The following is a 16,528-nucleotide window of genomic DNA, read 5'->3' as shown; positions in this document are numbered from 1 at the left end:
ATAGTTAAGATATAAGAAGCATTTTAAAATTTTTTTAAATGCCTAATTTATTTCATACAGCAAATTAAACAAAATTCAGTTCATTATTGCTAAACAACAATATAGTAGATAAATACACTAAAAAGTTTTATAAATATTTTTTTTTTCATTGTAAACACTTATAAAGTAGCAACACAGTATTCTTTCAGCAATTTTATACTTTTGAAAGCATAAATTTAATACAAGTAATGTTTTATACTACAACTTATGATTTAATATATTTTGAAAAAGATTTTGAAATTTGGTAAAAAAATTCTTAAAAACTTGTAATCTTTAGAAAGCTAAATTACACATTTAAAAATCAACTGCGTGTTTTTCTACTATTTATAATTTAACACAATATATGCTATTATCCTTAAATACATATATTCTAATCCAGGGGTCGGCAAACTGCGGCCCGCGGGCTAAATGCGGCCCTTTAAGTCAAAATCTGCGGCCCGCGAGCTCCTTTTCTGCAAAAAATATTCATTTCAAATACAATAAAAGTTATATTTTTTGTAATAAAAACTTACATTTATTCTCTTAGTTCAATAAATACTTTTTATTAATGGTCTAATATTACTTAAATTGTTATAATTCTAATCTTAAAAATATTTTTCTACTGATTACTAGAATTTTTTTAGATAAATGCAGCTCTCTAGGATTTTTTTTCTAAATAGTGCGGCCCGCTAGCAGGTTTTTCTATGAAAATCTAAGAAAATTGGCCCGCGAGTCACAGACGGCTGCCGACCCCTGTTCTAAACTTATATTTTTGAATTATAAAGTTATATTGTTTAATCTGCTATAAAGTCTGGAAATATATTAAGAATTCATCAACTGTATTTTTGAAGGAACATTAAAAAAGTTAGCTACCATAACAGGGGTTTAATTTAATTTGTTGCATATTTCCTGTGCAACCCATGAAAAATTAGAATAAACATAATAAAATAGCAAATGAAAATTTCATATAAATAGTTCAGTTCTACAATATTTATAGTTAATTTAGTTCATATCATATGAATGAGTTCATACATGTATATTAAATTTTAGTTACAAATATATTTTAGTTCAGATGTCAGCAACACGTGGGCTGCGGGCAAACTGCGACCCTCGAAGAATAAATCTGCTGCCCGCGAGCATGTTTATCTGAAACACTAAATATTTTTTTTTGAACTGAATCTTTTAAATTAAAGCTCTGTGTCTTGACTTAATCAACATTATGGTTTTAATAAAAACAATTTTTTTCAATTTATAGCTTTAAAAAAAAATTAAACAAGAGTTTGTTTCTTTTTAACTATTTCTGAAAGGTAAAAAATCTGCTTTTTTAGTCATCTGAAAGTGTTAACTGTATAAAGTTATAAAACACTGTTTTATCTTAGGTTCTTATTTAATTTTTAAGTTATTTATTAATTATTAAATATACATATTTTGCTAATGCCTATTATAATTGTATTCAGTGTTATATTAAGCTTTGTATAGTAATTAATAAAAGGTTAGTCTTTATCACACAAAGATTTTGGTAAAAAATATTTCATATGTAACATTCCCTTAAACAACTTTGTTTAATGCATTTTACAATTGATTATAAAGGAATATTTAAAAAGCTATAAGAATGTTGTTAAGGTTAAGTATGGTATTGATCAAATCACATTTTGACCTCATTTTATATGTTTAAGCACATATACAAAATGCAGTTTTTAAACAAATATTTTTAAGTATTTAACAATAACAATAAACATTATTAGTTTTATTATTAATTTTGGCAACTTTTGCATCTTACCACAACAAAATTGTTTATGTTTAATATTGCTAAATAAATCTGTTATATAAATAATAATGTTACTGGTTTAATAAAACAAGATTTATACAAAATTCTCAAATCAGTCCGGGACACAGTCAATTTTTTACTTGTGTTTGTCTGTATCAATCTGTTTTAAGTCTGACCTGAACCAGCCTGTGAAGTTAAAATGACCCTTCGACGTTTTTTAAAATTTAATTGAATCCGGTTCGCAAAGAAAAGAATTACAAAATTTGTTATCATAAATCTAATATTGTTAATTTAATACTACAGACAGAGTTGCCAAAAAAAAAAGATGATTCCAAATTATTATTAAAGATTTGTACATTTAAGGTTGAATAGTTATGCTCGAGTAATTTTTAGTAGACGGTTTATTGTACTTATAAAATTAGTATTAAATCGGTCCAGGGTTATGGTGGATTAGCAGCTCTAATTCTTAAAACACACTAAAACGTCATACTTTATAAAAATTTCCCAGAGACAAGATAATTTGAAATAGTAAATAATCAGATCCGGAAAAACAGTATCTGGCCAGAGTAGATCAAGATATTAGTTAAGATATAATAGGCATTTTAAACATATTTTTGAAGGCCTCATTTATTTTTTATAGTAATTATGAAAATTTAAAACATTTCAGTTTTTAATTAATGAATATCAATATATTAGGTGAGTATTATAAAAAGAATTAAAAATAATAAATTTTTAATAATACTTTGACATAATACTTTTGATCATACTTTCATTTAATTACAATTATGAAGTTCTAAAATAAAAAAATATTATATTTCAATTAATATTACTATTATTTAAAAGGATAAGCTTTGATTTAATCTTTAAAACAAAAATAATATTAAATAAAAATAAATTTTAGACATATTATGCTTGATCCTCTGAACAAAAACTTTTTCTTTACTAATCAACTGTTTGTATAACTTCTTACACTTATACCAGGGTTGCCACTTATTTTTAAAATATTTTTCGAGGTTTTCCAAATTTTCCAGGTTTTAAAAATACACGTTTTCGAGTCTGATTTTATTTTAAAGTAAGTTTAAGTAAAGTCTAAGGTAAGAAACTGTGTTTAATAGTATAAAAACATTGAAAAGGTACTATAAACCTATTTTAAATGTGGTTTTATTGAAAAAAATTTGGTGATGTCAAAAACCTTTTGGCTTAATGATAGATATTTAGAGTCAAATCGAAATTTTATGTTTTATCGTGTTAAAATTGTTAAAATTCCAGGATTTCCAGAGTTGTTTAAAAATTTTTGTTCGAAATTCCAGGGTTTTCCAGGTTTTTTTCAAAATTTCTCGAATTCAGGTTTTTTTTGCCTAAATTGAATAATTTCAGGTTTTCCAGGCTCCAGGTAAAGTGGCAACCATGTTATACTCTCATTGAAAAATGTATATTAAAAACAAATTTGACTTTTTTTGAGGCAAACAGCCAGACTTATTAATTAAACAAACTAGCTGGAGTTGTATTGGGCAAGCCTGAGTTTATAATAATAAATTAAAAGTATTATGAGCCAAAAAAAATTACTATCAATTAAACTTAAATGACTAAATCACTAATTATAAAAAATAACTTGGTAAAAACTTAATTTTAGAGAAATAAAATGAATTTATACAACCTAGTCTGAGGTTTGAAATAATAAAACTAGCCTGAGGTTTTCAATATTTCAAACTACCCTGTGTTAATCAGAGTTTGAGGCACATTAAAAAAATGTAGTTTCAGTTTAATAAATACATCATTAACAGATGACAATACAGTATTATTATAATTGTGTCAATTTTTTTTTTGGAGAAATAAGCGTTTAAGTGAATGAACAATTTTAATGCAAAAAAGCACTTTTCCACTCATAAAGTCATACAAAAAAGTGTGAATACTCAAAAATTTTCAACTTATATAGTAATACAAAAAAAGTGATGCTCAAATATTTTTGTTGCTACAGCAAAAATTTATTTTAGAAATGTACTTAATCTTTTGCATTTTGAAAAAAAAAGCATATAGTTCTAAAATACTACTAAATTTCATAGAACTAAAAAAATAATATTTTTTGAACTATCACATTAAATTCAATCATCAAGCAAAAAAATATATTTCTAGGTTTTTCATTTATTTTCTTATTTTTTTTAGGGATTATTCAGAATATGCAAGTTTCTAGGGATTTCTATTGATTAATAGGGAAATGGGAACACTGTAAGTAAACAGAAGTTACTAAATAATAAATGTTTAATATAATTTGTTAACTAACTTATATTGTTTTCATCAGCTTATTTTAACTAATAAAAGTTAAAAAGTAGTTTAGCACGAATAATATTCAAATAACTTCAAAAATAAAATAACTTATTACTTTATAACTTAAATACAACTTAAAAAATCTTAGATATCTAATTAAAAATATCAAGGTTGAGTAACTGAAATGACATGTTATGGTCAGTTTATGTATACCATAAGAATAAAACCAGAAAAACATTGCAATCTGCTTTGGATAAGATTTCTAGGCTTTTATAAATTACTTTAAATACAAAGAATATTAGATTTAAAATTTATATTTAAATGAAAAAAAAACTGAAAATGTAAATAATGTGAACTATATATTAATTGAATAAATTTAAATGTTTACTCTTTATATTTGCATCATATAAAATGCAATTAAAGTACAGCACAGTTTTACAAATTAGTCTAGTTACAATTTTAAACAGGATCTCTATACAAATTTTATATCACTTTGATACAAGTCACTATCTTTGTTTAATTTTTAGTGGAACTACAATAGTACTTTCACGCTTCATTGGTTGTATTTTGTAAAGCTAAACATTCAAAATTTAACAATAGAATAGTATATGAAAGATACACTATGTTACTAAACTTTGAAAATATGCTAAGTTTTATTATAAGTTTAAAATCAGATAAAAAAAACCATGAATCACTAAAAGTTTGCAAAAAAATTACTTTGAATATACTTTTAAAATTAATTAATTTAAAAAACTTTATTACACAATGTTATAATTGTATAAATGTTGGCTAAAAAAGGGGTTCAAGCAGGCATTGACTTTTTAGTGTTTTTTGGTAAACGAAAAATGAAACAATGTGGTAAACATAATTAAATAAAACTTGTTTTATTGTTTTAAACTTGGTTTTATTGCTTTTCTGCTTCAAGTACTTTAATTATTTTAAATATTTTTTAAATAAATGTAATATTAATGATAAAAAAAATAACTATGTTTCTATAGCTTGTTTTACTTAACAAAAATTACAGTGTAAATTAGCATTATAGACATTAAAGAAACTTAAAAATCTAAAATAACTTAATACATTATTAATCAATTACTGTCTAAAAAATTACGCGTCACTATAATTATGTCAAGGTAGAGTACTTGAGATAACATTGTACAGTTTTTGTTTACTATAAGAAAAAACAAGAAAACTTCAAAAATCAAAAGAAATTCAAAAAAATAAACAATATATAATTTTTTAGGAACGTTTTTTAGTATAACATAATTTATATACTGTATTTTTGAATTAAGCAAAAGTAAATCATAAAAACTTATAAGTACCTGAACTATAAGAATTTTATTAAACAAAATTGGAAAAGAATGTTTTTTTTTTGCAATTTCAGACAATTTAAACTTAATAATTTATTCTTTTAAGATTTTATCTTACAAACTAAGTTTCGGTCAAAGCCTCGTCGTAGCTAAAATGAATCTAATTCAAGTATGATTCCATTTGAATAAGATTTAATTAAGCACTGACGAGGTTTTCCTATAGTGTGTTGAGATCTGTTTATTTGTTTTAAAAAAATCAATGTATATAATACAAATTAAAATATTAAAAATTAAAGTTTAGATAAATATGATAAAAAATATACAATACTATTGTTTAATTTAGTTAGTTAAGAGCTGAAGGCTACACAATTTTTTATCTTTTTTATTTTGTAAGTATTATTTTGTTGTTTTTATTAAGTAAATAAACTAGCCGGAGTTTTATTACGCAATTCTGAGTTTATAAAAAAAAGAAATACAAAAACTAATATCAGCGCAACTTAAAAAAAAAAAACAGCTACTCTTCATCAAGCTTAACCACATAATACAAAAATTTAATAACAGAATTGTTAGTAAAAGATACTAAATTTATACAACCTAGTCTCAGGTTTGAAAACTATAAAAACTAGCACGATTTAATCAGAGTTTTTGGCAACCCTGTAAAAAATGTAAATTCAGTGTAATAAACTTATCATTAACAAATGAAAAAACAGTATTAATATAATTAATGTTGGAGAAATAACAATATTAGTCAATAAAAAACTTTCAGGCAAAAACATACTTTTCAACACATAAATTGAGAACCGGGCTGAATTGCACTAGGGGACTAAATTGCACGAGAACAAAATTGCACGAAGACACTTTTGCACCAAGGGACTGTTTCGAACAAGAATATAAAATAATCTAAAAAAACTGATAATAAAACTAAAAATTAAATTAATAAAAAAATTTACAATAGATATTATCTAGTTGCAGATGAAGAGCAAAACAAAAAATGTCTCAGATAGTTTTTGAGTAATCTTGTTGAAGGAGGCCATGACATTTTAAATTTCTTTAAAGGGGCCATATGAAAAAAAATTTTAAAAACCTTGTTTTATGTAGTCTCAAGTGTTTGATTATGCATTTTAGACTAAGTTTCAATGAAGATTTTAATTTAACAATTATAACTTTAATAACAATTTATTAAAAAGAGTAAGGAACATAACAATAATATACCAAGGTAAAGTTGTTAAATTGATATGAGTAAGGTAGAGTTGTTAGTTTACAATAAAGTTAAACCAGGAAAATTTGAATAAATAAAAAATTAAAAAAAAAAATTACAAAGGTATTTTTTTTTAGAAGTGTTCTTAAATCTCAACCAATAATAATAACTTCATTAAAAAAAATGCATTACAAAAACCTGAAAAAACCTAAAATATATACTTTTTCAAAAACTAGTTTAGAAAAAACTGAAAATAAAATTAACTTAGACAATATTACTATACAAATAAGCAAAGTTAAAATAAACATGAAAAAATACATACGAATGTTATGTTTAAGGCATACAATTTAGTCTAGTGTTAAAAACTACATATTATTAATTTTACATTTGGTTTATTTTATTACAAACACTTATAAAGTAGCAACCCAGTATCTTTTCAGCAATTTTAATTTTGGAAGCATATATTTCATGTAAGTATTGTTTTATACTAAAACTTGTAATTTGTTATACTTTTAAAAGACTCGAAAAACCTGGAAGAATTTTTTTAGAAAACTAGTAACTAACCTGTAATCGTTAGAAAGCTAAATAAAACATTTGAAAATTAACTGCACGTTTTTTATTTATTATTTAAGTAGTTTGTCACAATATACGTAACATAAATAAAATACATATACTATAAATTTATTTGTTTAAATTTTTATTTATGTTTTTTTTTGCTATAATCTCTGAAAATATATTGAGAATTTATTTTTGTATTTGAAGGGACATTATTAAAATTATCCAACACAACAGGGGGGTTATTTTATTCGATTTATATTTACTGTGCAATCCTTCAAAAAAAAAAAGGAACTAAACGTAATAAAACAGCAAATGAATAAGTTCATATCTAGAATTTAGTTTTATAATAACTATAATTAGTGTGGTTCATATCTACAATTTAGTTCTATAACATTAATAATTAGTATAGTTCATTTTAAATGAATGATCTCATATATGTATACTAAATTTTTGTTACAAATATATTTTAGTTCAAATGTCAGCAACATGCAGACCAACTGCGGCCCTAGAAGAATAAATCTGCTGCCCGCGAGCATGTTTATCTGAATCACTAAATATTTTATTTTAAACTGAATCTTTTGAGTTAAAGCTCTGTGTCTTTACTTAACCATCATTATGGTTTTAATAAAATCTATTTTATTAATTTTATCGCCTAAAAAAGTATTAAAAAACAACTTATTGTTTTGTTTTGATAATTTTTTGAAGGAAAAAAACTTGCTTTTATTTTTCGTCATCTGAAAGTGTTAACTAGTTAAAATTTAAAACACTGTGTTATCTTTAGGTTCTTATTTAATATTCGAAGTTATTAACTTATTAATTATTAAATACTACTTTTCAAAAGTAATTTGTGTTATTTAAAATTAACAAACTTATATATAAATAATAATATATAAAAAATTGTAGAAATAAATTTATTTAGTGTAAATTTTCTAAAACGAATTGAGTATTTACGTTAAAAATGTAATTGTATTCGAGAATAAATGTTATATCTTTAAAGAAAATAGTTTAATATAGTGCCCCTTAAATTTAAAAACCTACTAATAAAAGATTAATGTATGTATAAATTAGTTTTTGAACAAACTTTTTGAAAATTTATAATAAATTTCACATTAATATAAATTTAACTTAAAGCTTTACAAACTTTTATTAAAATTTTTGTGTTTGAGACTCAAAAACTTTTAAACAAAGTTTATTAATTTCTATAATATTAAAAAAAATTCTACTCACGATACATGAAAACACTAGATATCGAAACATTTAAAGCAACTAATGAAAAAAATACAATGTTATAGGTCTTTCTTAACTGAGTTTTAATCAAGTTTACCTTTAAATATCACGGGTATTTTTACACACGAAAAAAATATTATATCTTTCGTTGCTTCACATGTTTCAACTGACCACTCATTGTTTTTAAAGTCGTAGGTTTTGAATTCACTGTTTTTCTGAAATAAAAAAATCTTACTGCCGATTGTAATCACTTCAGAAGGGTCACATATATCTAGTCCAGATGCTTGTGAAGGTTTTTTTAACAGAGTAAACTTATTAGTAGCTAAATCAAATACTTCACAATTGTTTGTAAAAAATCCACTGATTACAAACAATTTGTTGTTTACTGCAACTGATTTGTGACGAAATCTTCCATTAATCATATTTGGCATGGTATTCCAGGTATCTCCAACATGGTCATATGCTTCAACAGTGTTTAAACTATCATTATGATATCCACCAGATACTACAATTCTTTCTTCAAATACCGAGCAAGATGAAAGCCTTCTTACCATGTTCATTCCTGATATTTCTTTCCATTTCAGAATTTTTGTATTAAACGTAACACAAGAAGCTGTAACATTCCTCCATTTAACTTGTCTTAAACGCCCGCCCATAATATAAACATTATCCATAAAAGAACAAGCACAATACAAAATACGATCATCCATCATGTCAGTTACATATTCCCAAGTGTTGGTATTTGGGGAGTACTTTTCAACTTTTTTACTTTTTCCTCCACCAAAAACATAAACTTCACCTTTTATACAAACTGCTCCGAAATTGCATCTGGCTTCTTTCATGTGTGGCAAACTATTGACTTCACTAAAATTATTTGCACTTAATAAATTAACATCATTTGAAACGTTCATTAGGTTAACATTTTTACCCCCACAAACTTGTATATTAAAATTAGTTTGGTTGCAGTACCTAGTTGAGTTTAATTGTTGTTTATTGTTTAAAACAGCTTCAATAATAGCTTTACTAATAACAGCTTGACTACATTCAGGATATTTTGATAATATATTGTTTAAAGTTTGTTTTAATGCAGGAAAAGATAAAAGATGAATTCGAACCTTGGACAAAAGATTCGTTGCGTATTTTCTACGTTCAGTTACGTCATGACACAACCATCTATCTGAGGCATAAAATACTTGCAGTTCTGAGTCAATGTTTAAACCACTGCTTGAAAGTATCTTTCCAATATAGATAAAGTCTAACTCTAGAAAATTATCAGAATCAGCAATCATTGGAAAACAGCGCTGAATAAGGTTCATTGAAACTTTAATTGAACTTGATGACTTGAAAATATTTGACAAGCAATATACTACTAAACATTTTTCAATATCTGTTTCGTACATCACAGATTTCTTAATTTTATCATCTTTAAATTCAGTAAGTAAAACTTTATTAAATTTCATTGATGTCACAAGTTCATCCTTATCCAAAGTATAGTTTTCTGTAAAGATTTAAAGTTAAAAGTATAGAAAATTCAATCTCAGATATTGCGTTACATAAAAATCTTAATCAAGCTCTCTAGCTTTTACAGGATTTCATAAAATAGGCAATATAACCCCTTTTAGTTAATTTTTGTTATTAGGAAAACGACTAGTATAGGAGTACAAGTTAAAATGGATAATAAACTAGTAGAAAAGATTAAGTGATACTAGCTAAAATTATTTATGAGATTTTGCCTATAGAAGTGAAAAGAAAACGAGTTTTAAAAACCATAGTTTAGTCTAACACTTTCTATAAAAGATAATTATAACTTAGTTTTCAGTTCGGAAAAATCTAATTTAAACGCTATATTTTGCATTTCAAAACATGTTACGAATTTGAACCGTAACTTTAACAAAAATAAAGTAAACAACTGAACAACTATTGAAAATAAAAAAGGATATTCTTAGTTTTTATCTAGAATAAATATCTTACAATAATATATTGAAAATATTTAAAACCTTGATTTCTAAATTTTTTGATTTTATCTAACATTTTTCTACCAAGTTTTCCAAAAGCTTTTTTCTTGTTTAACATAACGAATTCAGGGCAGTTTTGGTTCACAAGATTTGTTAGAGACTCGAATATATTTTGTCTGGCATAGTCAAGTCTTGTTGTCGATCTACTTGGTACTTTCATCCAGGTTTTTGCTTCTTTCGCTGGTTTTTGAATATTTCTTTTCCAATTTTTTGGCATTTAAAAAAAATTGTTTTATGTAAAATCTATAAATTAAAAAAAAGAATATATAGGTAGTTAAAAATATTTCACTATCAAAAAAGTTAAGGATAAAATTTCATTTGGTTTTCTAAAGATCGATATCATTTTAAAAAAGGCCGCAGCTGCAAAAGGGGTAGACACAAAACAACAGTATAAAACTTACCATAGATATTCTGGAACTAATGATGCAAAGCAACTAAAAAGATCTGATGCGTATTTAGAGGTATATTTAAAAAAAAATCCTTAGGGCGCCGTAGTTTTTTAATTTCTTCAAAGTGTATGAGGTTTTTTTTAGGTGTTGTTGTGAAGCTGAATAACATCATTCATAAGTATAATTTGAACATGTAAACGTATCATTGAAATTAATTCAAGTATTAATAGAAACTAAAACAAAACAATTTATGTGCACTATTTTATGTGTAGAATTGCTTCAATCAATTATGACTATACTTTTTTATGACTTCATTTAAAATATGGGTAGTATTTAGATGTTGCTGTAATTAAATAAAAATTAATTACAGTCCTGACCTGTGATAGTAATTCATTGAGCATTACTTAACAACTGAAACTTAAACATCAAGTTTGTCATCATTTGAATTTTTAAACTAACCAATAAAAACAACGTAACTAAGTAAATGTTGCTACAAGGCAATTCTGATTTTTAAAACTTTGATATCAGGTTCACTAAAATCAAGTTTTACTTTAGTTTGTTGGATTTGTTGGACTAATCAAAAAATACTTAACAATAAAATATTTTAAAAAATTAATTCGATTATTATTTTTAAGAAATGTGTATTAGAAGAACATTGAACTTGTTGAAATATTATTTTATTACGAATATTGAGTCCGATTGTAACACTCAGATGTTTCTCCTAAAATTTTCTGAGTATGCAAATATTTTTAGAGCTTTTTATTTTTTTTATTTATATCCTTATCCCTAACCCACCTTACCCAAACATGTTGAAAATAAATCTGTTAATGAATTGTTAGAGTGTTGGTATTAAAATTGAACTATAATACTTTTCTCATTCCTGCAATTTTGTAAAAAAAAAACATGTACAACACTTGATAAAAAAGAATTTATTTGATTATTATTTGATTATCATTATTATTATTTGATTTGGTTATTATTGTTTATATTTTTTTATTTTATTAACACATTAAAAGTGACCATTTAAAATTAAGAGTTTATCGTTTTCTTAAAGAGATCCTAGCAAAACAAGTTCACTAGAATATATAACAACGAGATTTACTTATTACTCTTTCTTTGTTATACTAATTCATGTTTTTCTGTGTTGGCAAGTTAACACACTTTAACGATGCTCTGTAAAAGATAAGTACTGTAGGAAAGAACAGAAGTTAAAGTAAATGTATATATGTGTTTATTAATATTAAGGTTAATAGTAAATACAATATAAAATGTTAAATCCGGCTATAGTAAAACTATATTACACTTGTAATTAGTTAATACACATTATAATATTTTAAGTTGAAACTAATTAAAACAACAAATCAAAAAATAAGCTACCTAAATAAAAACTGAAAAAATACTAGTTCATAAGATTGTCTTAATGGTCGTTAAGTATTCATGAAATAATTATTAATAGTTCTGCACAATACTATGTTCTAATACATGAACATTTTAAATATTCCTTAACCTTGTGTTATAATATAAATGATCTGTTTTTTATGTCTTGAAGAAACAAACAGCTTTCTAAGTAGAATTTTATCCGTGCTATAAGTTTCTTTTTACAGTTATTTAAAAATAAACTTATTTTCATAAATATGACTAACCAAAGTCTGTAGTATCATCAGTTTCTTTTGCTTTGTTATGAATTAAATAAACAACAACTTAGAGGTAAAATGAAGGGGTTAAAACTATAAGTTAAAAAAAGCTCTCAAAATTGATTATGAGAAGTGACAGAACATTATAAAAGGTTAATTTTATGTGAAAATTATGGTGTATTTTGTTTTAAATTTTAAAGAGTACCACACCACTTGTCAATATGATGATTCTCGCATTTCAGAATTAGAAGTTCAATTAATGAGCTCCCTAAGAAACGATCGTACAAGCGTGTTGTTAAAAAAGGTACATCACTATTTTTACCAGAAGACTTTCTTACAGACGACAGGTTAATTAGAGCTGTAAGAAGAACTGAAACTACTCCGGCTAAATTATCTACAATCAGATATGTTAAATCGCAGAGCACAAAATCCCCGCAGTAGAATAAAAAATAAAATCCCCGGCAATAGAATTAAAATTTCTTATGAAAGAAAAAGCTGTATTTTACAAGTTGAGAACATAAAAGTTTCATATATTCAATTACACCAACATATTTAAAACCATATTGTTTTTATAAATATGAATGCCTTAAATGTAAGTTTATGTTTTTTATTTTCATACGGTCAATTTTAGTCACTTAATTTTAGTTACAGGTTAATTATTGTTAATTTAATCATAACTACCTTTTAACCTTATAGTTGTAGGTAATGTTTGGTTAGAAAAATTAAAGAAAAGTATCTTCCACTTATTTAAATGGTTAATAAACTAAAAACATTGTAGCTTTGGAACTAATTGATGTTAAGTTAATTTATTATTTGAATTTTTTTTTCCAAAAATTAGATGAAATAGACAGATTTTTTTTTCTTATATCCTACTTTTATCAAATTATTTGAATTTTTAAACTTGAAAATAAAGTTTGATTATTATAATTTTTTAAGATTCATTATAAATTATTTTATTAAGACATAAATTTCACTTTAAAGTAATTTGAATATAATTTATTATTTTTGTTTACAAACTTGAAACTACTATATGCTAAGTAGAAATCTATTCAAAATTTTTAATTTTTAATGTGGCAAATTTATTGAGTCTTTTTTTATTATAATTAGGTAATTTATCTAAAAAAAAATTATACCTGAAAGTTTTAGTGTACAACTCAAGGTTTTTACAACTAGTTTTGTAAATTAAGCAGAGTTGAAACAAGGTCAGGAAAAGTCAGAAAACTCAGGAAAAGCAGAAAAAAAAGACAAATAACAGGAATAGTAAGGTTTTTTTTTTAACAGTCAGGAAGTTTAACTAAATATTAAAAAATACCAGATTTTGTCAGTTTAAATTTACTGAATTCCTTATATTCAAAAACAAGTCTTTGAATGGTAAAGAATTAATTAAAATTCTTTAAAGTGTGATTAAAATTGAAAAAATTTCCAATAATTTTACAAAATTACTTAATTATCAATGCCTTCATCTTGTAAAATTAAATGAATATCCTTTATAAAACTGCAAAATGTTTCTATTAAAATTTTGTTAAACTACCCTACTTGAACAGACAGTTTTTGTAGGCAGTATGATAATCTGTAGCATTTTTTAGTAAAACAATGATAATACACAAGAGTTTATCAAGCATACTTAAGAATTGAATTGTTTTTTGTTTAAGTAAACAAATAATTTCATTCTAATTAAACACTAGGTTTAGTGTTTTGGGTAATAAGTTTATGTTTATAATTTACCTCATTACAAATTTTTCAAAATTGTTTAAATTTTTTAAATAAATTATAAAAGAGGTGAATTTCATGGTTAAGTTTAATTATTTATAGTTTATTGTAGAATAGGAATTTCCATTTGCGAATATCAAATTTTTCATCTCTAAAACGTTCTCCTTCTAAACGCAACTGTTGAAAACCTTGAGTGATTTGTGTCCTGTAATACTCAGACTTGTAATCTTTAACAAAATCATTTGCTATTTTACTTACAGCTTCCTGTTCAGTAATATTATATAATCTACTAGAATTATACTGGCGATCTTCGTTGTTTCCCCTAATTATTAATACTAAGTCTTTAACTCGACCGTAGTGAGTATACCTCGATATTTGTATTGTTTGAATTGAAGTTGACATTTTGTCAGTTTAAATCTGTAAAATACAAATGATTATCATAAAATAAACAAAATACCTGTTTGTATCAATTGTAGAAAGCTGTATTTTTAAACACTGTGTATGGTATGGTTGTTGGTATATCTAACTTGTTTGAACTATTCATCATAACTAAATCTTACCTTATTTAATTATCATCCTATAAATACTGTATTCTGTTTGGAACTACTTTATATATATAAGACAAGATAGTTTAAACAATATATGTTTTGGGAACGGGTCTAAATTGCACGAAGATAAAATTGCACGAGGTTACTAAATTGCACGAGAGTGCTAAAAGAGCACGTCAACTAAATTGCAGAAATGCACAAAACTGCATAAAGCCAAATTTGCACGAACCAAATTTGCACTAAGCTAATTTGCACAAGGACACAAAATTGCACCAGGGAACAAAACTGCACGAAGATTATTAGATTATTCTGCACCAAGGTTCAATTTTTCACGAGTTACATTTTTGTACAAAAGTAAAAAAATATAGAAAAAGTTAAAAATAAACAGAAAAATAAAACTAAAAATGAAGAAAAGTTACTGCCGAAGGTAGGGGTTAGGGTAATAGTGACAGTAAAAAGAAAAAAAATTGAATAAAATTAGTGAAAAAAAATTAATCAATTTAAAAACAAAATACCGACCGAGGGTAAGGGTCCGGGGTAACAGTACTAGTAAAAATATAAAAAAAAAAACAAAAAAAAAACAAAAAACAAAAAAAAAATTAAACTTAACATAAAAAAAAAAGATAAATAAACTAAAAAACAAAAAATTAAAAATTTAATTCGTGCAAAACTGTCTGCTCTTGCAAAAGTGGCCATTCGTGCAAAAGGATTTTCGTGCACTTTTGTGCACTCTTGCAAACTAGACAGCTTCCCATATGTTTTTTATTAAGAACGAAAAAAACACTATTATAGCAATAATTATAAAAAAAAAGTTCAACTGAAAGTTACATGGAATAAATAAAACTTAACAAAAATTTTACTTTAAGTAAAAATAGTTCAAAACTTTAGTTTATATGAACTATAAAATTTTTTAAAAACTTTAAAACAACTAAATTTCGTTTAAATAACACTTTTTTATTTGAACTTTAAAAATACACTTATAAATTTGCATGTATATTTTGTTAATAAAAATAAAGGTCTTATTATTATTCTCTAGGACTTGTCAACAACTATAGGAATAAATGTAACTGGAGAGAGTTATTCAATAGTATGCTTGATTGCACAAATCCAAATATAGTCATTTGTATACTAAAAACTTTTCAATCAAATAATTAAACCAAATCATCAAAATATGAGATGCAAGTAAACACAGCAGTCTCATTACAACTGAAATTAATAAACATTTTGTGACACGCTCAAGAAATTTATCAGTTTACGCACACATTATCAATTAAAAAAAACTCCCATTCGTACAATTCCCATGCAGATAAGTTTCCATCTGATCAGTTTAAAAGGAACAAACATGCATAAAGTAGAATACAAACCGAGGATAGTAGTTAGATGTAAGAATCGGAATAAAAAATAAAATTTAACAAAGAAAAAGAAAGTAAAAAAAAAGTATCTGTTGATATTTGATCTGATTTGAATTGATTCGGATGGAAATTCCACGGAAAGGATTGTGAGTAAACCAAACAGTGTAACATGCAAAATAACATATAACGTTCATATAAACGAATTTACAATATATTTAACATTTTATAATTTATTGTTTATAATGTACTAAGAAAAGTTTGCCGAAACATTAAGACTTAAAAATTTAGAATATACGGGAATATTGAATCTTAGTAAAATGGTAGCATTAAAGTTTTAAGAACTTAAAAAATCTAACAAGCACAAGTTTGCCTGTAGTTTTTTTAAATTCAGCCAAATACTATTAAAACACTTTCCCAGTATTTCTAAAAAATAAAACCCGAGTCAATCTATGACGACAAAACTGTAAAATTAGTAATAAGAACATAAAAGAAACTAATATTAAACTTAAACAACCAAAGAAGTAGTATAGCAAAAA

At 24.7% G+C, this 16,528-nt stretch overlaps 1 protein-coding gene across 1 annotated transcript; it reads right to left on the bottom strand.

The window, feature by feature from the left end:
* Positions 1 to 8,427: 8,427 nt before the first annotated feature.
* LOC145830291 (kelch-like protein 26) lies at positions 8,428 to 9,744 on the bottom strand. Its single transcript, XM_082938250.1, has one exon. It carries the CDS (start codon positions 9,742 to 9,744, stop codon positions 8,428 to 8,430), a length of 1,317 nt encoding a protein of 438 aa, XP_082794376.1.
* Positions 9,745 to 16,528: the final 6,784 nt, after the last annotated feature.

The sequence above is a fragment of the Thalia democratica genome, chromosome 2 (genome assembly GCF_965202585.1).
Source record: "Thalia democratica chromosome 2, ktThaDemo2.hap1.1, whole genome shotgun sequence".
Taxonomy (NCBI): domain Eukaryota; kingdom Metazoa; phylum Chordata; class Thaliacea; order Salpida; family Salpidae; genus Thalia; species Thalia democratica.
The sequence above is the reverse complement of the archived record's forward strand: the minus strand, read 5'-3'. Positions and strand labels throughout refer to the sequence as shown.